The 24,147-nt window shown below is 38.6% G+C and overlaps 1 protein-coding gene across 5 annotated transcripts in view; it reads right to left on the reverse strand.

Annotated features, from left to right (window-relative positions):
• mcph1 (microcephalin 1) overlaps positions 1 to 24,147 on the reverse strand; it is a 227,642-nt gene that overhangs the window by 172,307 nt on the left and 31,188 nt on the right. For all 5 annotated transcript variants that reach the window (XM_089117256.1, XM_089117255.1, XM_089117254.1 and 2 more), the window contains exons 5-10: positions 22,555 to 22,648; positions 22,317 to 22,428; positions 22,087 to 22,218; positions 2,213 to 2,305; positions 933 to 2,105; positions 389 to 495 (exon numbers count right to left, since the gene is read on the reverse strand). In XM_089117256.1, the coding sequence (XP_088973382.1) occupies positions 389 to 495; positions 933 to 2,105; positions 2,213 to 2,305; positions 22,087 to 22,218; positions 22,317 to 22,428; positions 22,555 to 22,648 (1,711 nt within the window). The remainder of the gene's footprint in view (positions 1 to 388; positions 496 to 932; positions 2,106 to 2,212; positions 2,306 to 22,086; positions 22,219 to 22,316; positions 22,429 to 22,554; positions 22,649 to 24,147) is intronic.

The following is a 24,147-nucleotide window of genomic DNA, read 5'->3' on the forward strand; positions in this document are numbered from 1 at the left end:
ATAACTGTTCACACCTTATCATTACTAATTTTTCTACTGCATGTCCTATAATTGATCCTGACAGTAGTTTAACATCAAAAGAAGGTTTACGCTGGGTGTCTAAATTTGTGTGTTGGGCTAAATTATCACTGTAGTTGTGCTGTGCAGAGAAAAAGATAGTACCTCGTCAGCAACAGTGAAAGTGTACAAATTCCCTCAAAAAACAAAAACAAACAAAAAAAAAACATCTGCTTTCATGATGTTTCATAGTTAATTTCACTTGTTTGCAATTTCTCAAAAAAGTCTTAAACATTAAATTAGCTTACAATGTCTTATTTACATGAATCTTTGCCCAACTGATATCTTTAGTACCACCTACAATACATGAAAAAAACTGTAGCTACATTACCTTTATGTACTTGTCCTTTTTCATAGTTTCCGGTTTGCTACACATTTCATAACTTCTCTCAATTATCCCATAAGCTGTGCTTTTCTTCCCTTTATTCTCTCCTGCAACTGAAATAATGCAAACAAAGAAAGTTGAGTTCAGAGGAGAGCTGCACACAGCACAGCAGGTGTGCAGCAACACAGCTGAGCAGCAGACAAGAGCATTTCTTGAATGTTTGGTCAACCGTGCAACATTTCAAAAGCATACTTTATTGTGGAACTTTTCTCAACTAATACAAAGAAAGGTATAGAGTGTAAAAAGTAAAGAATTCATCTTATTAAAGAATGCTTTGTTAGTTTAGCAGGGACCTAGAGTTCATTGCACAGCCACTAAGTACAATTTCATACAGCTCTAGGGATGCACGTTTTCACCTGAAAGACAGCTTTTACATTTTAATACTTTCTACCAATATTCTGCCAAGCCCTGCCATTTGAATTTAAAAAATCAGTTCTGTTTAGAGATAAGCAATGTCCAATCTACATATAAAAAAATAAAATTCACATACTTTTTAAACCCATCTGTCTCTTTTCATTACCACGTTTAGGGTCGGGGTCAGGTTTGAGAAACTTCTGTATTTGCAGCTTCATGTTAACCACAGAGGGTGACATTGGAGAGGAAGCCGTTGATGCCTTTTCGTTAGCAAGACTGACTTTAAATGAGCTTTTACGTTCCTTCACTTCAGAGAGAACAGCAGAGCTCAGCCTAGTTTGCTTTCTTGGTTTCTTTACCAACGGCTTGAATTTTGCTTCCAACCTGGAAGACTGCGGCACCTCAAATGTCTCCACAGACAAACATTCAGGCCTTGATTCATGCATCTCAGGAGCAATTTCCTCCATCATATCCACAGGGTCCGATAAATGAACCAAGTCTTTAATATTAATATTTTCATGTTTTCGCTTTTTACTAGACGATCTCTTGCTTTTCTTGTTTGAGTCTTCTAGGTCAAAAGTGGACATGTGCACTGCTTCTGAGGTTGAACCAAACAACATGACTCTCTGTTTAAGGGCATTGTTGGCTGGTGAGAAGATGTCTTCAAACACCTCATCATCTTCAACATCTCTAGGAAGATCACCAATCGAGTCAGCTGAACACAGTGCAGCAGAAGTTTGACGTTGACATTTATGAACAGGCTTAAATGTAACAGATCCATCATTTTGAATGACATTTTCATTTGATATGAAACGACTGCATCCTGAAGATGAATCCCTGGAATAGGAACGTTTAGAGTTGGTCTGCAGTTCTTTGGAGTGCTGTACACTTTTGAATTTTTTGTCATTTGTTTTTGTGAGGCTTTCAGGTTGGGAACTTTCACGTTTTTCAGGGCTGCTGGATAATGCTGTAAATATGCCAATGTTTTCAGTTTCTGGTTTGAGGTGTGAGCTTTGTTTTCTTTCAGAGCAGGTTTTATGAAAGAAACTATTTAAAGTGGACTGCTTCTTTCCTCCAGTGTAGTTCACTAAAGACTGTTGTGATCTTGAAGATAATGATGGAACATTAACATTACTTTCACCATTGGACGGATTACTCATGGTCATGGCTGTGTCTGATTCAGGAGGTGTGTGATCTATTTTACTTGTTATTTTTGTTATTGACTTATTGTAGTTCTGCTTCTCTTGTTCATCTCTTTTCTTCGAGGAGTGACAATGAGAGGTTGATAAACAATCCAAAGGCTCTTCTTCTGTAAAAAAACAAATAAAAATAAATTAACACTTTTAGTTTTATGTAATGTAAAATGGATACTATGGCAATTATTCCAATATCAAAAGAGACTTTTGTTTCCCTAACCTAGCTGTTGCAAGAAAGACGGTGCTGGAGATGCTCCAAGAAAAGTTCTCAAAGATGAATCATATCCTGAGCCGCTTTCCTGCATCTGTGAGGCTGGGGACAAGACAATTACATTTATACACAAATAAATAAAAGCCTGAAAGAAAGGTTTATTTGTACAGTATGCACTGATTCTGTAGGGTGTAACAATTAATTTATTTCTCAATGCATTTATAAAAAACAAACAAACAAAAAAAACAGGATTTGTGCAAACTATTCACACCAAGCTGTATTCAATGTGGGATACATTCCTGCACCCAAGAAAGAAAAAGGGAAAGTTTAAGAATCCTATCCACCTTATACTGCAATGTGGAAGAAAACTGTTCTATGAATGTGCGAACGATTCTTTAGACATTTTAGATAACTACAAGAATGAAAATGTGCAATAAACGGTACAACTTACAAACGGTACAACAAACCAGTATTAAAGTGCCCCTATTAAGCTTTTTCGGATATTACCAATTTTCTTTCTTTTTCAAGATAATATATATTATTGAATTTCTATTAAGACTGTTATTTACTGTTGTGATATAAATAATAAAACAAACACGTGTGTTAAACTGCACACATATAATCATTTAGACAGCACATTCTCATACAATCTGAAACCAACAGCCCAACAATTTAATTCATTCACTTTTTCTAACATTAAGTAATATGACAGTTTGTTCTATGCAGTATTTCTGCATTCCAGTATTATACTATATTATACATATTATATGTTATGTCTAACCAAAATATTATTTATTTATTTAATTTTAAATTAAACATTTTAATTTTAATATTGTTTTAGTTGTTTAAATACTTCACATTAGACTTTAAACGCAACAGTCCACACAAATACACCATTTAATAAAGTTAAAAGGCAACACACATATTATAGAAATAAATTATACTTTTTTAAAAGGGCTTAAGATAAAGTTTAAGCTGCAAATTATATTTTCACATTAGGGATGTTCATTTCAATTATATTCCTTGAACATCAACAGTCACTCATTAACCGTTAAAAGACAAGATTAGAATGTTTTTATTAGAGATGCACCAATTGATCGGCTGGTGATCGGAATCGGGCGATTTTCACATGATCGGCGACCAGCCGGTCAGTCTGACGTGCCGATTTTATGCCGGTCAAATGCACTTGAGCGCCACATGATTAACGTTGCGCATCAGTATCACATGTGCATAGACTGCACACAGAACGCACATGTAGTAAACCTCGTGAATTAAGACCGTTTCACACCGCAAGCGGGAGCAATGCGTTTTTTTGTTCGTTGTTGTTTTTTTTTGTTCGGCGTGCATGTTAATCATTGAGTGCATTCATACCGGGAGCCAGAAGCAGCGTGTGACGGTGCGGATCCACTTGTCTGTGCAGCACTTCTGTTGCGCCACGCCAGAGCCCGTCTAACGGAGAGCCTTGGCACTTCCTATTAAACCTATTGTGTAACATCTTGGTTGCAGTTCTATTGGAATTCCACTGGAGGTGATCGAGGTGGCGAGTGCAGAATGAATGGGAGTTTATGGGGCTAAACAGCTAAATGTGTCTTTCACCTGCTTGTTGTTAAATCAACATAGATTTTATTGCTGATTCCGCAAGTTCAATATAGATTATAGGCCAAAAGTCGAATGAACGAGTACTTATGTCATTTTGATTTCTTACAAGTTAGGCCATTGTTGGCCGGAACACGCTAGCATTCTGCTATTGTGTGACATCACATTTTTGAATGGATTTTTAGATAAGTGAACTTAAAAATGCAATTTTCAGCTGAGTGTATTATCTTAGCCCTCCCTTTTGAATGCAACTTTCAAATTACTTGACAAAAAATTACATCCTGAGAAAAGTGGATTTCTGGGGGTGAAACCCCATTGACTCCCATTCATTCTGCACTCGACCACGAGCGCCCCCGCATGGACAGAGACGTGTTACTGCAGCCAGTCTAGAAACCGGAAGTAACCAGCCAGTGCCAATTCTCTTCAATTAGACATTTTCTTGCCGCGCTCCGCTTTATTTCTATGGGTGACGTCACGCGACTTTAACGCGCCCGCAAAGCGTCCCGGGAAGGCGGCGCTTCATTTGGAAAAATGCTGCGCGTCAAAAAGCTGGCCGATGCCCATTTTTATGCAAATGAATTCCGTTGAACGCGCCACGACTATCCAATAGTAGTAGAGCATATGGAGACAGGGGAAGTCTCTTGCAGGTCGTCTGTTCTAGACTGGCAGCTGGCTCAAAAGCACGCCCATAGTGGTAAACTTGAGGAACGCCCATCAAAGTACAAACGTAGGGAGGCGTCGCGACAACACGCGAATGTCGTGTCGGACAAGTGGATCTCTACCGTGGGCGTCGAGCAGGAGCGATGAGTGAGCAGCAGTGAAGCGCGGTTTTGGCGCCGAATCTATTTTTGCTGTGCTCAAGTAAAGTGAAAGCACACTTTTGATGGTCAAAATAAATATGATTTCATCCAAAAAGTTGCATGTCTGGTGTGTTTTAACAAGAACTGATGACTTAAGAAATTTTTATAGAAAATATACCCACTTATTTCCCAATCATTTCTCTGCACATGCACATAGGCCTGTGTGTGTGAGAGAGAAATATCTATATACTGCAAAGCTATGTTTATTTTAAATAAAATGCTATTCAATTTAAATGCTAAATATATAAATTTTTCCATAACACTGCACTTTAGTCGTGTGTGAATTTCCCACACCAGGAGTCATTTATATAGTTCCATTTTATAGCAATTATCTGTTCAAAATATTCTATGCAAACTGTTCTATTAAAGAGAAGATAGAAAATACATTTTTGTGTGTACTGTATAGTGGTTTGAAAAAATGAAATCGGAACAGGCTAACATCGGTATCGGCAGGTCAAACTCAAGGAAAAAATAAAAAAATAAAAATACAAAAATCGGAAATCGGGATCGGCCTAGAAAACTGTAATCGGGGCATCTCTAGTTTTTATTAAAGAAAAAAAAAATCACAAGATTAGAATGTAGAATGTTTTTTTTCAGGGGTTTAGTTAAACAATAGAATAATAGTTATTATAAAATGGTTAGTTCAAATCCTTGATTCTGATGTTTTATTCACGATAAAACACGGCTGAGACCGCTTCACCCGACGGTTCTATTGATCACTGCGCAACACTGCGGTTCTATGTTGTTTTTATTTGAGCTTTCATGCATTTTACACATTGGAACGTTGTTGCCGTTCACGCTCGGGGACTATTTTTTTTTTTCTAATGGAAGGAAGGCTTTTAGAGATTTTACTTCAAGAAAGTTGCACTAATACCTTGTTTTTTTACTTTAATATTGTGTGGCAACCGTTTTAGTTTAGTTTTATTGAAGTTGCATCTCATATCATATTTACATACAATGCAAGAGCAAATATGATAAACACGACCAGATGAAAACACTAACTCATCTAAAATGACAGAGTGTCTCAAAGATATAAAATGCTGGATGACGCGTAATTTCCTGCTATTAAATTCAGATAAAACGGAGGTATTACTTATTGGTCCAAAAAACTACTCACAAAACCTCTCACAATACAACTTTAATATAGACGGATGTCCTGTTACTTTATCCACTACAGTAAAAGACCTGGGTGTTATACTAGACAGTATCTATACTAGTATCAGTATCAGTATCCATCTATACTAAATCTATACTAGATTTCATTAAATATAACATTTTTTTTTATAAAAAATGGTTTTGACAGTTAACAGTAATATTGTCTGAAAAGTGCAACAAAAGTATTGAATACTGAACATTTGTGATGTTCATAGTAAAAGATAAACACTGAAAAATTAATTTGCTGATTGTAAAAAAGTGCATTAAACTTCTTACATTTTAAGGTAGTAAATGACAGTGGCTCAAGTTTGGTTTGCAAATTTGAACAGCAATCTGTTTTTTCAGCAAGAAACAAAAAAAAATTCTACTCTACTTAAAGAAATACTTTTTCAATATAGAAGACATACAATTTTATACGGAAGCCCTGAACCGCAACCAAAAAAAAAAAATCAGTAAAAAAAAAAATCTGTAAAAAAAAAAAAAATCTGTAAAAAAAAAAAAAAAAAAATGTAGCATTTCGAGATTAAAGTCGAAACATTGTGCATTCATAACAGTGGGCGTCCACTGGCTCAGAGCGCGCGCGTGTGTGTGTGTGTGAAGTCGAACTGCCATGGATAAACCCAAAATAGTAGCTTTTTACTTTTATCTGGGCTTTCAACAAAATTCTACACACGTCACACGTGCTAGTGACAGTGTTTCTGAGGTGTTTTCGTGCTCGTCTAGTCAACACTATCTGGGTCGAGAACACAACAGTAACTGTTCGGTCTCCCTCTTCACCGTAAATACGCTCTGGATACATTTTAAGTGTATCATTCTGTATCCAATCATTTTGCCGGATCCTGTGATTTCCTAAGATTTAATAACCACTTATGGTTGAGGAGAGATTCTCTGATATGATTGTAAAGCACTTTGAGTGTAGGCATATATGAAAGCGCTATATAAATGCCCTATTCATTCATTCATTCATTCATAAAGCTGGATTTCTCCATCCAGTCTGAAAAGTGTTTTCCGTGTTGGTTTTCCTATAGGCTAAAGTCTATTCCGGCGCATTATATTTTATAACGATAAAGTAAGATAAGTAATTCAGATAAAAGTAAAAAGCTACTATTTTGTGTTTATCCATGGCAGTTCGACTTCACGCGCGCGCTCTGAGCCAGTGGACACGCACTGTTATGAATGCACAATGTTTCGACTTTAATCTCGAAACATTTCGACTTTAATCTCGAAACATTCCGACTTTAATCTCGAAACATTCCGACTTTAATCTCGAAACATTTCGACTTTAATCTCGAAACATTTCGACTTTAATCTCGAAACATTTCGACTTTAATCTCAAAATGCTAGATTTTTTTTTTTTTTTACAGATTTTTTTTTTTTACAGATTTTTTTTTTTTTTTTTTACTGACTTTTTTTTTTTTAGGTTGCGGTTCAGGGCTTCCGTAATTTTATACAAGTTTTACAATATAAAAGAAATCATGCAATGCAGATTTCACATAGGACAATCCAAACTTACATACAGGTAAAATAATTTTTTTAAATAATTTCATATTCTAGAATTTCTTTGCGGCCCCCCTAGCGCCATCTAGTGGCCCCCCAGGGGGCCACGGCCCCCAGTTTGAGAACCGCTGCTCTATGGATCTATTTTCTCGATAAGCAAACTGATGATGATCCAAAGTTTTTGGGACAAGAGTGCTGATGTAATCTCTTATAAGCCGCTCAAAGCATTTGCACACTATCGGAGTGAGGGCCACAGGGCGCCAATCGTTTAGACACATGATTTTGGTTTTCTTGGGAATTGGCACTATTACAGAGGATTTAAAGCAAGAGGGAAATACTGAGAGAGACAGGCAACGGTTGAAAATGTCTGCAAACAAGCCTGCAAGTCAAACTTTTCGAATGTTCACTCGTTCAAGCACACGTCGCACATCACCATCTGTGATGTAGAATGCCCTTGGAGTGCTATTGGTAGTGTTGGTGGTTTTAAACTGGGTATAAAAAAGATTCAGCTCATCCGTCAATGTAGGCGAGACATTAGTTGTACAGCTAGGTCTTGCCCTGAGGTCCGACATGGAATGTATACCCTGCCATACCCTGCGTGAATCGTTTTCACTCAGCTGTTTCTCCATTTTTTCCTTATATTGCCTCTTTGCTCGCTTAATTGCCTTGCGGAGGTTATATTGAGCTATTTTCTTCTCCACAAAATTCCCAGAAGAAAAGGCTTTGTCTCTTGCAGTGAGGGCTTGTCTTACAGAGTGATGAAGCCATGCTTTTTGATTGGGAAAGACATGGACTGAATGCATAGGAACAATGTCTTCAAAAATACTTCAGTATAAAACACATCACCACGTCAGCGTATTCATGAATATCAACAGTCGCCTCCCGAAACACCTCCCAATCCACCGTCTCAAAACAGTCCTGGAGCTCAGCATCCAATTGGTCAGACCAACGAGGTATTAACTTCATGGTGGGCGCTGTCTGCTTTAAGTTATGCTTATAGGCTGGCAGCAGCAAAATACTTCCCGAACGATGGCCGGAGGAGGGGCTTGTAAACATTGCGGAAGGGAGAATAGCAATGATCTAGAGTTTTACTGCCGCGAGTTTTAAAATGAATATGCTGCAGATATTTCGGCAGTACCTTGCTCAAAGAAGCTTGGTTAAAATCTCCAAGCAGTATAGAAGCTGCCTCCGGATATTTATCTTCAACATTGGCGACGGAGTTGTAGAGTTCTCTCAGTGCACTCTCCGTGTTTTTTCCTGTGGTGGAAAACGACAGCCGTAAACTCCCTCGGCAGCCAGAATGGTCTACACAGCAGTATTAAGTATTCCAGGTGAGCAAAATTGCTTTATGGGATGTATACTGTCCGGATTACACCACGCATTGTTGGTAAAGAAACAGACTCCACAGCCTTTCTTCTTCCCCGAGAGGTCAGCTGATCTGTCCGCTTGAAACACGGAGAAGCCATGGGGGGCAACTGCGTGATCAGTGATAGCCAGGTTTCTGTTAGGAAAAATAACATTAGTCTCTTGTCTCACGTTGAAAGGATGTTCTAGCCCAAAGATCACTCAGCTTATTATCCAGAGACTGAACATTTGCCAGCAGTATACTGGGGAGTGGAGGACGGGTTACTTGCTGCCTAAGTCTCACAAGTATCCCGGCTCTGCGTCCTCTTTTCCGGCGTTTGTTGCGTCTTTGCCTTGGTCTTACCGCCGAGTTGGAATATGGGTATTTCTCTGTTAATGCAACCAGTGGATCGATATGAAAATACTCCGGAATGGGGCGGTTGATCGTTGAGTTTCGAATTTCTAATAAAGTGTCTCTGTCATAAGCTAGCAGGCTAACAACTTTACATACATATGTTAAACAAAATAACTGAAAAGCTGAGTGGTCGTGGAGGGTTGCAGGCACTCCGCTTCGCGTCGTGCCTAACAACGCCCTTCAGCAGTTACTTATTCACGATACAGCACAGCCTCTTGTACCTTATTGCTTACATAAACAATTGAACATGCGGATTAACACATCACGCACCTGCAGTGCTTTTCTGAAAGGAAAACTGACAATCTAAGACTGTAGAAAGTGCATCCTATTTGCTTTATTTTAAAAAAGCTCAATGGCTTTCTCAATTGAAATAGTCCGTAATAGCTAGGGTTGGGTATCAAGAATTGAGTATCGATTGGAATCGGGACTAACTTTTCGTTTTTCCCGGAATTGTTCAAAAGTTAAAATTTCGATTCCTAGTTTCGATATTCACAGTCCGCCGAGCGGAAGAAGAAACCGCTGAACAACACCAACGAAGAAGCGTCTACCGGAAGTGTTGGCATAACCGCGCGAGTCGAACATGAGTAGCTTACGTCGGCGGTCCAAAGTGTGGCTTCACTTTTCTAAAAATAACGAAATCTCGGCAAAATGCAAAATTTGTGACAAAAGGAGTATTTGTGACAGAAGGAGTATTTCCTTCAGAAAGGATTATTTCCTTCAGAAAGACCGTTGGTTGGCAAGGTTAGCTAAACTTTTTTGACCCTGCCTCTTAAAAGAATCGGAATCGAGAATCGTTAGGAACCGGAATCGAAAAAAGGAATCGGAATCGTTCAAATTCAAACGATACCCAACCCTAGTAATAGCCCTACAATCTTTGTCGTTCAGCGTGACCACTGTGTCACTGTGTGTTTTATGATATACGTTGATAATGCAAGTGAAGTACAAAGCCTAGTTTACAAAGGCTAATAAATAATAGCATTCAAATAAGTTGTGAATATGGGAACATTTGAATCTATGATTTGGATTCGTGCCGAATGAGCAGATTTCAGTTTCAATTTAAATTAATTTGTTGTGGCTTGACGTTTATTTATCTGAATAACTTTAGAGGATTTGTTGTGAAGAAAACTAAAATAGCCTAAATGTTTATAGTGTTTATAATATTTTTAAACATTTTGATTTGTTTACTGAATTTTACATTTTTTCTGCACAAAATTATTCAATGCCAGAAACACTGTTAACTGTTCCAGGAAGTGTGCGTTCTTTAACGAGTCGGTCCACTTCTCTTTCGCTATTCTGCCCTCACATACTGCACCCCAACCTGTGAGCAATGCAAAACCTGTGAACCACCTTTCTCAGAGAAACTGCCCCCAGGAGCATCCCTGACTCGAGAAAAAAGCAATCTCTCCACTGATGGGCACCATCAACAGTTTTAAATAAAACTGTGCAGTTGACTGCTGCCGCCTTTGTTCTGACAATATGACGTTATTAACAGACCTTTAAAAAAAAAAAAAAAAAAAAAAAGTGGATCCTCCTGATCTGCTCTTTCTTCTTCATGTTTCTTTGACAAATGGCAACGTCTCGCACGGCTCAGAAACAATATGTATATGAGAGGGGTTTTTTTTGTTTTGTTTTTTTAATCTAAATACACACTGGAATTAATCATTTTTTAAAACTGAAAGCGAGTCACTATTAGGGCTGGGTAGTATGACGGTAGAAAACCACGGTATAAAATATCAACCGTAACAGATTTTTTTTAATTCCGTGTATTCGTTTGGGTCACATAACATTACTGTAGCTTTGCGCCGCCATCTTTACGACCAACTGTATCAGTAATGCAGCAATATGTTGTGCAGTTGGCTGCACAAACAGCCAATAGAGGTAACCTAAATTGGTATTTTATTATATACCAAAAGAAAAGGATAGAAGAAAGAAGTGGTTAGTAGGGCTGCACTATATTGGTAAAAAATGGCATTGCGATATTTTATTTTTCCGCAATATACTGTATAATGCAATATAAGAACAATTTCTCCAGATGACTTGAATAGATCTATTTGCAAAGAATGAATCATTCTAGAATGACTGGGGTGGTTTTGTCATGGAGTAAATCCACATAGAAACTAATATTAAATGAATGTTAACTAATGTTATTAACAGGTGGATGCTGCACATTAGTGGTGGTTGAGGATATTCCCCCTTCCCCCTATATAAAGTGCTTTGAGTGCAGAGAGTGCGCTAAGTTGAGTGGAAGTCAACTTCCACTGGATAAACCTGGACTCCCAATCCTCGCTGTTCTGCTTCAGTGGCCAGATGAGCATACAGCAGTTTCTTTCTCTCATATGCCTCATCTACCGCATCCTCCCATGGCACTGTTAACTCTGTCAGTTGAACAATGCGTTCAATTCGCCTTATTCACTTGGCGGCCATTTTGAAAATGGAACGCCGCTGAGGGGTACACTCACCCGGAAGGATGCATGCGACGCAGCAGCACCAGCAATGAAAACTCGCAATGCGGACCACCAATCATTCCTGTCTGCCCGAATTAACGATGCAAAATGTGAAGCAAAGTGCCAGTGACTGAAACATCCCCCGGGCTGTGTTAATTAAGGGATACAGTACCTGTATCGGAGGTTTTATCCACGCCATTGAACGTAGGAATGGACGCCTTGCCAGTTTCTGCGAGCTTTCAGCAGCCAGAGGTAATTAACGTTAGTAAGCTAAGCTGTAATATGGAGTTGTTGACTGTGTAAGTTACTATGTTAGATACAATTGTACTTTATTGTTTAGATACACATCCAGTAGCTTACATACACACGCATGTAAAACAATCAAATCACTCATGTATGTAAAAGGAAAGAGGAGAAGTGATTTTAAGGTCTGACAGGGACTGATCCTTACACACTGACAATAATAAGCTGCTATGGTGACAATACAAGTTTACATATATGTATTCATAAAGAATAAAAATAATGATGGTAATGGATTTGTATAGATTCTAATAGTACACAGTCAACTTCCTACAAGCTTGCAGAAACTGAGGTAAATTGGCGTCCATTCTTACGTTCAATGTCGTGGATAAAACCTCCGATACAGGTATTGTATCCCTTAATTAACACAGCCCGGGGGATGTTTCAGTCACTGGCACTTTGCTTCACATTTTGCATCGTTAATTCGGGCAGACAGGAATGATTGGTGGTCCGCACTGCGAGTTTTCATTGCTGGTGCTGCTGCGTCGCATGCATCCTTCCGGGTGAGTGTACCCCTCAGCGGCGTTCCATTTTCAAAATGGCCGCCAAGTGAATAAGGCGAATAGACTGAGAGCACATGCACAGCAGTCCGCCCAGCTCGAGCCAGTCCGGGCTCCTCGACCACGTCAGGCAGCTGCCTCCGGTTCCTGCATCAGCCCCAGCTGCTCTTCACTATACTGCCACTCATGAAGATAACCACGAACATCGGATTCGGGCAGCACAATTTCAAAATCCTCTTCTTCCATATCATGTTTAGTTTCTTCCATCATTATCATACTTCCTATCTCCACAGTGCTTGTTAGCTTAGCTTTCAAAAACAAGATGGCTGATATATTGATTCAGTATCTGCAAGTGAAGTCCCACCCACTGATCTGTAATAGGCCAGCTGGGTGAATGGGTCCCACACCCTTCAATAATAATGAGATAATGTTTGTAGTCTCTACACATTTTAATGAAATATGACGATTTTTACTACATAATAAGCAGGAAGTAAAACACTTAAATCCTAATTTTTCCCATCTCAAGGGAAAATAAGGGAATAAACCATGACCATTCAGAAATATGATCCAGCAAAATGAGTCACAGTGACCCAAATTGTAAAATTGAGATTTTGGTATTAACAAAATAAACCATAAGCACCATAAGCTTTCAAATGATGTCTTAGTCAAAGTCATACCTTGAATGCTTGTAAAGATATACACATTTGAATTCTGGTCGTCTGCCCTTTTTTTCCAATTGAAAACCTGAGAAAATCGCTTTTAAAGTTTTTTTGCCCATTTTTTTGTTGATATCTTTCAAAATCCTTTGCATTTTAAAAGATAAACTATTTATTTTATAGATTAATTTGACCAAATACATTAATATATATATATATATATATATATATATATATATATATATATATATATAAATGGCTGAATGGCTGATAATTTGAGGCTGAAGCTCAAATTATTTAAGTTTTTTGGAATAAATAATTAAAAAGGCACTTTTACAAAAATGTTCTAAAATCAGAAAGATTGAACAGAGGAGCCAGAGAGAAATTCACTTTTTATACGGAATAGCCCACATAAGCAGAGAGCAGTCTCTTTTCTTTCATTTTGAATGGTTTTGTTTAAAAGTAGACATTTCAATATATATATATTTCTCAAGACTGTGAGACAAGTAGGATAGCCTACCTCAGTGTTTCCCAAACTTTTTTTCTGGGGACCCACATTTTAAAGTCGATAAATCCTTGTGACCCAATAAACATTAGGCCCATATAGTTCATATATCACAAAGAGAATTTATACATTAACAAATGATGTATGACCATTTTAAGGTCAGTTAAGCTTCCAGTTAACTATTTAAAAGAAATACAGATATTTGAAAAAGCACAATTTTTTTATTAACCTGTTGTTGACAATAAGCGAAATGCAGAGGTGAAATGAGAAAGGAAGAGTTGACAGGCCATCTCATTGTTTTCATATTCTCATCATTACAATGTACACAATTTACTATAATAATTATTATAGGCTTAAATGAAAATATCCTGACAGTGAGACTTTGTAACCATGCATGGCTCAGTACCACTGTATAAAAATGCCTAAACAGGTAAAAAACTATACACACAATCAATTATAGATTCCTCTACCCCCCTAAAAAATCTAATGGAATATAAATTACTTTAACATAGTATTCAATATAAATATTCCACATTTATGCCCAAACCATGGTAAATAATTACATTCATAGGCTATTACATGGCAAATGTTTGTAAGAGTGGTGGTTAGGGTATTTAGTAGGCTTGGGCGGTATTACGGTAATATCGTATACCGCAGGATCTAAAAATAACAACGGTATCAGTTTCAATATCGTCATACCGTCAGAAAAAAAACAAACAATGCACTTAAATAGGAGACAAGGAATCCTTGTCTGCTATATAAATGCAATGTTTTAAATACAATTTATTTAATGGCTAAAATGCTTATATCTGGTTCTCATGACGTGACAGTGTGGTGACGAGAGAGTGGGGGAGAGAGGGCAAAGATTGCAAGTTGCGACCCTTTTCCTACTGCCCTTGTCAAAAGAAACTACGTTATTCTAAGCCCTCTCATTACCACTGTAATAAACCAGTCTATACTGTCCGGCACTGTTCCATCTGCTCTTAAAACCGCCATAATCAGACCACTCCTAAAAAAAACCCACTCTTGCTCCTGATATATTATCAAACTATAGGCCAATTTCAAATCTTCCGTTCATCGCAAAAGTCTTGGAAAAAGTTGTTGCCACTCATCTCCAGGACCACCTCAAAAACAACCACCTATTTGAAAAGTTCCAATCTGGTTTCCGCACAGCTCATAGCACAGAAACAGCGCTCGTCAGAGTCACAAACGATCTACGAATGGCAGCTGATGCTGGTTCACCTTCCCTTCTCATAATGCTCGACCTGTCATCTGCTTTTGACACTGTGGACCATGGCATTCTACTCAACCGGCTGCATCAAACCACTGGACTTAGTGAAATAGCCCTGGACTGGTTCAATTCATATCTGACGGACAGAAAGGAATACATTTCGCTTGGAAAATCAAGGTCCCGGGAACCTCACAGTTACCTGCGGAGTACCTCAGGGGTCGGTGCTTGGCCCCATTCTCTTCATCATTTATATCCTGCCAATCGGACATGTCATCAACCGCCATGGAGTATCTTTTCACTGCTACGCCGACGACACACAACTGTACATGAAATCCGATCCACAACCAACTGCAGCATCGCCAACATCATCTCCATCCCCAGCACTCACTGCCTGTCTCGAGGAGATAAAGGGGTGGATGAAACAGAATTTTCTCCAAATAAACTGTTCCAAAACTGAAGCAATTCTCATAGGCACCTCGCACCAAATTCAGTCATCCTCACTCTCCGGAATAACTATCTCTGGCCAAGACATCCCGCTTTCCACAACAGTTACCAATCTCGGTGTGAGATTTGATCCACAACTCACCTTTGAAGTCCATATCAAAAATCTCTGTAAGATCTCCTTTCATCATCTCAGAAACATTGCAAAACTCCGCTCTACACTTACAATAGCTGATGCTGAAAAACTGGTCCACGCCTTCGTCTCCTCTAGACTGGATTACTGCAACGCTCTTCTCATCGGGATCCCCAACAAAAGTCTGCAAAAGCTGCAGTATGTTCAGAACAGCACTGCTAGGATCCTGCAAAAGCATGAACACATCACTCCCATCCTCCACACTCTTCACTGGCTTCCCGTTTCTGCTCGGATCGAATACAAGGTTTCACTTCTTACTCACCAATGCATCTATGGAAACGCACCCCCCTACCTGAAAGAACTACTTACCCCTCTTTCTACAGCACGATCCCTCCGATCACAAAACTCAAACCGCCTCAAAATTCCAAAAACTAAACTCTGCACAATGGGTGATCGTGCCTTTTGCTCTGCTGCTCCCCGGATTTGGAATGCCCTTCCGGACCATTTGAGGGCACGACAGACCATCGACACTTTTAAAAAGGGTCTAAAGACATTTCTTTTTAGCAGATCTTATGATTTTTAAATATGATTTTGTTTTTATGGTCAGACCTGTAGCACTTTGAGGTTTTTCTTTTAAAATGTAAGGTGCTTTTACAAACAAAATGTATTATTATTATTAATATTATTAAGTTGCGCACGGAGTGACTTGGTCTCGAAGAAGAACACGACTTCTGCAGTTTGGCAGGGATGGGCATTTCAAGCTAAAATAATATTTAAAGATTGCCTGGTATTATTCGATTATTATTTGAAAATTGTGCCCCACCACCACATGCACGCACACATGCATGTAGTCTACAGCGGGCCGGACCGTGTAACGCTTAAATATAAGCTAGGTTTGAAAAAAAAAAAAACGTATTCCTTTCATATTTTTTTAATAATATGATGTTTTTCTATGTATGTTGATTTTATTAAAAGGGAACTTCATGAGATGAATAAGATAAGATCATAAAATGCGCAATATCGGAAAACATTTGAAATGGGTCAGTCAGACATGATTATAACCACTTATTACTTTTTGTTTTGTAGAAATCCTTTCTTTAAAACGAATTTCGTTTTGAATAAATTGCATCTTCATTTTAATTTTTTTTTTTCATCACCGAATTGCCTGGATTCATTAATAAAAAGCAAATATAGTGATCAGGACATGCGCCGGCGCGTGACTGGAGCGCGACTCATACATGAACTGAACCTCGCATATAAGAAACAAGATCTGAGAAGTGTATATATATAGTAAGCTTGAAATGTCTACTTTTAAACAAAACAAACAATCTAAAAGAAATTGGCTGTTCTCTGCTTATGTTTAGGCTAATTCATATGAAGTGTGCATTACTCTTTATTCGCGTTCACTACCGCGAAGATGCTAGTTTGCATCGTCAATGCAATCTTCATCTTTGCAGCAACTGACAGAAAACACGTTGGGTCAGTCAGACATGATTATGACCACTTATTACGTTTTGTTTTGTAGAAATCCTTTCTTTAAAACGAATTTCGTTTTGAATAAATTGCATCTTCATTTATTTATTTTTTCAATAACGAATTGCCTGGATTAATAAATAAAAAGCAAAGATAGTAATCAGGACACGCGCCGACGCGTGACTGGAGCGCGATTCATACATGAACTGAAACTCGGCATATAAGATACATGTCTTAATGATCTGAGAAGTGGATATATATAGTAAGCTTGAAATGTCTATACTTTTAAACAAAACAATTACAAGCTAAAAAAAATGGGCTGCTCTCTGCTATAGGCTTATTCATATGAAGTGTGCATTAGGCTACTCTTTATTCGTGTTCACTACCGTGAAGATGCCAGTTTGCATCGTCAATGCAATCTTTATCTTTGCAGCAACTGACATAGCAAACACTAGTCTATTAATAAATAATTTTATCTCGGCTCCACTCGGCATGCATCTCCTGTTTTCTAATAGTTGATTGACAGCTTTATGGGAACCGACATTCTCTGGTTGAACGTGCCATCATGTGTGATGCCGTCTGAGCCTTATCTCATAACTTTTAATTAGTCACGCGGTAATACCGTATACCGCGGTAAAATAGGGAGGAGGTTTGACGGTATGAAAATTTGGATACCGGCCATGCCAAGTATTTAGTCTTCTAACTTTGTTCATGTTTCTGCTATTTACCTCATCAGTAGTGTTGGGCATGTTAAGGCTGTTTCATCCGATTTAAAACTAGTTAAAATCATTGAGTGATTTGTGGTTTATAAGAGAGAGGTGTGTCCGATTGAAACGTTTCTCACTAGATGTCGCAACGCTGTTTAATAAGGGACCGGGAGTAAACGCAACTCCTTTAAGCTTTGCATTCCGTTATCCACTGGGCCGTGCTGCCTAGTTCAAAGTAAACTAGTGAAACAACTGAAACCAGCGCTATTTTGTTCTCTATTTGTTGTTACCGACCAAGAAACCGCTTCAGGTGAACAAATCTGAATCGTTTCAGACCGTTATGCATGCGCGTTTGGCCAATTCATGGAAAGGAAATAAATTAATCAAACCAACGAATGATTAATATCGCTGGTTCAGTCGACAGAAACACGGGACACACGCAAGAACTGCTGAAATATTCTGACTGAAAACACTTCTCTCAGGTCAGTTGGAGCGCTCATGGTACACACACAGTGCGTATAGTCGTCCAGCTGCAGGCGCCACTGCGGCCATGCGCGTATCTAACCAAATTAAGCCACACCACCAGAAAATAGGAGGAGGGAGGTTGCCCTCGGCCGTATGGAGATGATTGGTGGGCCGCCAATTGAATAGCCCTGATCTAGAGAGTAGCCTATAGCACACTGAAAAATAGTGCTCGACTTGGCGACCCATACAAAATCTCCCGCGACCCACTTGTGGGTTGGGACCCCGCCTTTGGGAATGACTGGCCTACCTTACACGCTGACTTTCATGAGATGAGCTTCAGTTCACGTGCTGCCGCCTCCGTGTCGTGATTAGGCCTAGCCTATCCTTGGTCTGCAATTTATTTCTTATTATTAAATCCTGGTAATTGGTTGATTGATTTAAATTAAGATAAAATTATTTCCAAACGAAATTCACTTTAAAGAAAGGCTTTGTGCTTGCTTTCTGTTTAGGCTCTGTGGAAGTTTTAGTGCTAGCTGCATCCAGAGGACGGTCACGTCCGCATCATTGTTTTTTTCTCATAAATGCGAACATGGAAAATTTTAGGTTCTGGGGAGAGTCAACCCTTCTCCATCCGGTGGGTATTACTTTTGGTTTGTGCAGAGTGGTTCACATAGGCCTATTTATTAAAAGATTTAATTATCTGGGAATTATGGATCTCCTCCATAATGCTGAAATTGCCCAATTTTAAACAACTTAGTAATAATTTAACTAGTTTTGTGGTGTAGGTCTTAGGGGTTGAACGACTTCAGATTTTTTGAAGTCGACTGTTATGACATCAAAGTCGAGTCGACGTCGACTAGTTGCTGACGTCATTCATAAAACACAAGAGATGTGAGAGATTTGCCACAATTTGCAATTAATTAACAGAAAATTATACAGACGCTGACAGCTCATAATGGGGCCGTTTACACCTGGACACTTCATGTGTTTTTACTGACCTGATTTATCAAAACGATTCCATTTAAACCTGGTCACATAAATATGTTTTCGCAAAATAGATATAAATCCGCGCTATATGCAGATTTAAAGGAGTTCACGTCACCGAAAGCAATGCTGCATTTTATTGATCATCAGCTTTTCACAATCAAAGACCGCAATAAGAGAGACAGCACTGGCAAGATCATTTTGTTTCTTTACTTTTAACGAAGATGATTTTGTGTGTTAAGCGTCTGTGACTTACTTTCACTTTGATTTACGATAGTTTGCACGTTGGCTTTATGAATCGATGCTCAGCTGCGGTGCGTGTTATAGCTTCGTCATATAAAGAATATAATAGCACAGGCTGCTCTCACACGTTTTATTTCAGCATTTTTGGGAGAGGTCCAATTTACATGCGGTTTCAACAACCAGATGCATTTACAAGTGTCCAGTTTCGTCTGTAAAGCGGCCCAGACCTCCTCATGAAGTGATTTGAGCGATCGGATTTAAATCCGTCTTCAATGCGTTTCGGTGGGCATTAAGACCCCGTTTACACCTGGTATTAAAATGTGATCTGTATCCAGATAAGTTATCCGGATAATAAGTACTGATTCCATTTACACCTGGCCACATAAATGTGTTTTTGCAAAAACGAATATAAATCCGATCTTCACCTCCTGCGTTATATGCAGATTTATTGGATTGCACGCCACCAAAAGCAACAGATCTGAGCGGCATTTTATTGATCATCAGCTAATTTCCAAATCAGAGACATCAATAAGAGAGAGTGGCAACAGGCCTGGTAAGATAATTTCGTTTCTTTACTTGAAGATGTGTTAACTGCGTCTGTGACTTACTTTCACTTTTATTTGCGATGTTTGCACGTTGAATAGACGCTCAGCTGCTCATCTGCGGTGATGCGTGTCGCATCTGACTAGGCTATAACATGACATAGCCTATATAACACGCTCTCACTCGTTTATTTTTTAGCATTTTTGGGAGGAGTAAAATATACATATGTGGTTTCAACAACCAGATTGCGTTTACACCTAGTAAAGATCCGGACACAATGCGAGCCAGACTACCTCCAGATGTGGTCAGGCAGATCCGATCGCGATCCGATCACAACGCGTTTACACCTTGCATTAACATGCGTTTTTTATTATCCGGATAACTTATCTGGATACAGATCGCATTTTAATATCAGGTGTAAACGGGGTCTTAGCTTACATCTGGTCTTTTCACGATCGGATAGCAATCAGATCACAGACGTGAAGTGGCCAGATGTAGCTAAACAGCCCGCTGTTTACATCATCATTTAGGATGAAAAGGAAAAAAAGCTATATTCACATCTGCACGTTAGTGATGGTAATACAAAATAATATTCCAAGTGATTGCGGGTGAATTAGATGCATTAATATGTTTAAATAAATATATGAAACAAATAGGCTAATGTTTGAATGATTTTAAAAGAGACTGCTCTCAGAGAGTGTGCGTCATGCTTTTACTTTCGTTTTCAACAATATAGTGGTGTTAAAGTATTCCCATACGCTTTATGTACCAATGCTGCTTTCTTGCTGCAATGACCCTCTAGGCTCTTCATCTGTTGTCGTCTGTAACGCGGCCATAGACTATCAAAATTAGCGCAATCATATAGTGTCACATGATCAACGCGACTAGTCGACGTCAAGCTTAAAGCGTCACGGCATTGCATTAAGGTCGACTAGTCGACTAATCGACTAGTCGGTTCAACCCCTAGTAGGTCTACATATTTTATAACGTTAATAACGTTTATAACGCATTGGGTCTGGACGTGAAGGATAACTCCGGGATTTGAAGGGACGTGTCGTGATTCTGTCTTCTCACACCGCGACACAGGTTCGTGGACCTGAGTGCCGTGATCGTTACAGCCTTACATGTATTCTTCTTGCAGATAAATATACTCACAAAGCTTAGGTTAGAAGCCTCCAGTGAGTTCAACACTTTGAGTTCAACGTTTCGGATAGGCTCTCGGGAAATGCTCAGAGGTGACGAGGAGAGTTGAGAAGAGCAATGTTTATTTCAGCGAATTTAAAGCTTTGAAAACTTTAATCGACATTTAAATACCTTTACTCAATTATCTGGACTACGAAACTTTGGGAGATTATTTCTGAATGTCTGTTCTTTGAAATTAGGAAAAAAAAATTTTTTTTGTTATTTCATTGTTTTTCCACCTAATCGGCCCATATCTTAAAATGGAACGTTGCGACTTCCGACTTATTTTGCCAGAGCGGTTCACATATACAATCCCTATAAATAAATAGAAATATACCATCCCTTATCAAACACTATTCACATTAAATGCAATAAAATCAAAAATAAGATGCATCCCTAGTTATTTTTCATTCACTTGTCTTGGACAAGCGTTCATGTCGGGCCCTGAGTTCATTCACAATTCTTTTCGTGCTGTTAAGTTGATCGGTTCATGTGCGCTTGGCGCTGTCGTTTGCTTGAACTGAGGTGCTACAGCAATCTGTCACACAACCTTATAATTATTGTGAAGTACAGTTCAACCCCCAACAAAGGTTTATTTTAGTTCAGAATAACATTTGAGGGCAGCAATTGTATTCATAAAGTCAAAATAAAACCGACGTAATGTTACTCGAAAGCATTATAGGCTACTATTCCTGCCAAACTTCTATGGTTACAGTAAAGTGGTGCTACTACAGAAAACCCATGGTGAATGTTGCTGATCTGTGGACACTGGATAGTTCATTCATGGCACAATGTTTCTTCCTGCTTTCCACATCAGCGCTGTTTGATCTGTTAATAACAGAGAATTGAGAATGTTTCTCACTAGATCTCGCAGCGAGGTTATTACTTCAGTGGCGAAAACCTCGTTCCGAACGGTTCAATACGAGTACATGTATCGTTACACCCCTAGCAGGTATGTATTATGACCCAGGATTAACTGCTAACCCAACATAAATTATAAGCAATGTGACACAAAACAAGATAGCCCAGTATTCAGTTGTGGTTTAGAATGACAAAGGGTTAAATATTTCAAATGTGAAAAACCCTAAAATGAAACCCACGAATAGAGAATTAAATCAAATCACTGTCAACTCAAAGATTCATATGTAACACCCACATCACAAAATGATTAGTTATTAAAATAGTTCTCAAAGGGATTTGAGGAAATACCAGTGGGTGAGAGATGTTCACGTTGCGCTCTCATTTCTCTCAGTCGCTGAGCCATGCTGTCAGAGCGTTTTAAAAAGGGACTGTACACTATTCCACTTTCCTCATCAATAACGAATGGTGAAGTGTCGGAAACTATATATATAAAAAAATAAAAAAGTATAAAAAACCCACACAAATTTGTTGAATGAAATAAACATGAAATTAACGAAACAAACTTATGCTTTCCTCACCAACAGGGGATGAGGAGATCATGTCTTCCATCATCTTGTCAATTCTTTTTTTCAGTCGCCTGTCATTCTCAGGGGTCTTTATAGGAAAATCTCTAGGCTGCATGCAACGGTGCTGCAAAAACAAATCAAACACAAAAACACAAGTGTGGGGTTATTTCATTCTTATTTAGAGCAACCATTCAAAAGTAAAAAACCATTCAAAAGTAAAAATATATGCATGTTCTTATATTTTTCTTACGGTTCTTTTATTCAGATGATGAAGTTTGGAATTGGATTCTTCATTCTGAGCAGGAAAAAGATCTTCATCTACATGTTCGTTACTCTCTTTGCATCTGAAAACATATCATTAATAGAATTCAAAAGGCTCACGAAAAGAAAACATTGAGCTCTAGAGACATCTAAAGGCCATCCACAGAAATGCAACACACAAAAAAGGTCACTGATGGAGTCCGAGAACTAAAACTGGACCAGTGAAGACTGCGTCTAACTAATTTGACCAACTACCAATTAGTCATTGTAATCAGTCTTACTTTACTCATTCAAATTAGAAATACTTTTATGTAACTGACTTTAAAAAGTCTTGAAGACTAACTTTTAAAACTAGTCTAAGCGGTTACACAACCGGCTCCAGCTAAAACAAAGGATGAGTTGCTCCCCTGAGTCTGTTGTTTACAAGGACAAAATGTGATTTCTCAAGACAGACGGCCATTTCAAGCAATAGGTACATTTTACATATAGTGATGTGAATAAGTTAGGACACCCATGCTAAAGTTGCCTAAAAAGAGGAATAAAAAAATTCATAATTTGGAAATTAAATTAAAGATCTTAATGTCATAATTAGAAAAATGTGGAAAAATCCAACCTGTAAGGACACCAATTTCCTTTATGTATGAATAATGTATCATAAATGGGGCTGTGCAAAGATTAATTGCGATTAATCACATTCAAAATAAAAGTTTGTGTTTACTTAATATATGTGTGTGTTAGTGATCGGCCGATATATCGGGACGATATTTGCGTTTCTTACGTGTATCGGAATCGGCCGATACGCGGCTGCCGCGTTCGCCGATAGTTTTTTTTTTTCCCGCCATTATTTATAGACAGGCGTTCACAGGCAGCTCTGTAGACACTGCAGTTCACATGCCCCACCCTCCCCCACTAGCAGAGTGCAACCTGCTATTCAAGAGAATGGTAACTTAAACTTTCAAAGGATCTTTTAAATGTTTGACTGCTGAAATATTGCCAAACACTTTGAAAATGGAAACACGTTGCTCTATAACTGTTATGTGCTTGCAACTGCCTCGTCTATAAAACTTAACTGCTTGCCATTGTATTAGGGAGCTGCAAATAGCTAAGGTGTAGGCTATCCGTTCAGTATGCATTAGGGCTGTCTGTGTATTAATTTTCAATGTGGAATCGACGTGCTGTGCACTGTGGTTTCAAGCGCATCATTCTCCGTTCGGGACGCGCATAAGCGCTGTGTGCCGCACTGTATTGAGCCTTTCATATCATAATGCAGTGACGCAATTAAAGCTTATTAATAGCAGTGCTCGAAATTAACTTTTTTACTTGGTAGCACTGGTGCTACCAACTTCAAAAAGTTAGGAGCACCAGCGAAAATTAAGGAGCACCCACCAAAAATGAAAGATCACCACAACTACAAATTATATATAAACAAATTTCTTTTATTTAAAAACAACACCAATCAACACCAACAATCACTGGGGCTTTACACATCCTGTGGCCAGGATTTGAAATTTGGTCTCCAGGCTCTCTGTCCCTCCTCCATCCATCTCTTCACTGAGGCATCGAACGCCTCCAAAGGAGGACC

The sequence above is a fragment of the Pimephales promelas genome, chromosome 11 (assembly GCF_988280905.1).
Source record: "Pimephales promelas chromosome 11, fPimPro1.hap1.1, whole genome shotgun sequence".
Taxonomy (NCBI): domain Eukaryota; kingdom Metazoa; phylum Chordata; class Actinopteri; order Cypriniformes; family Leuciscidae; genus Pimephales; species Pimephales promelas.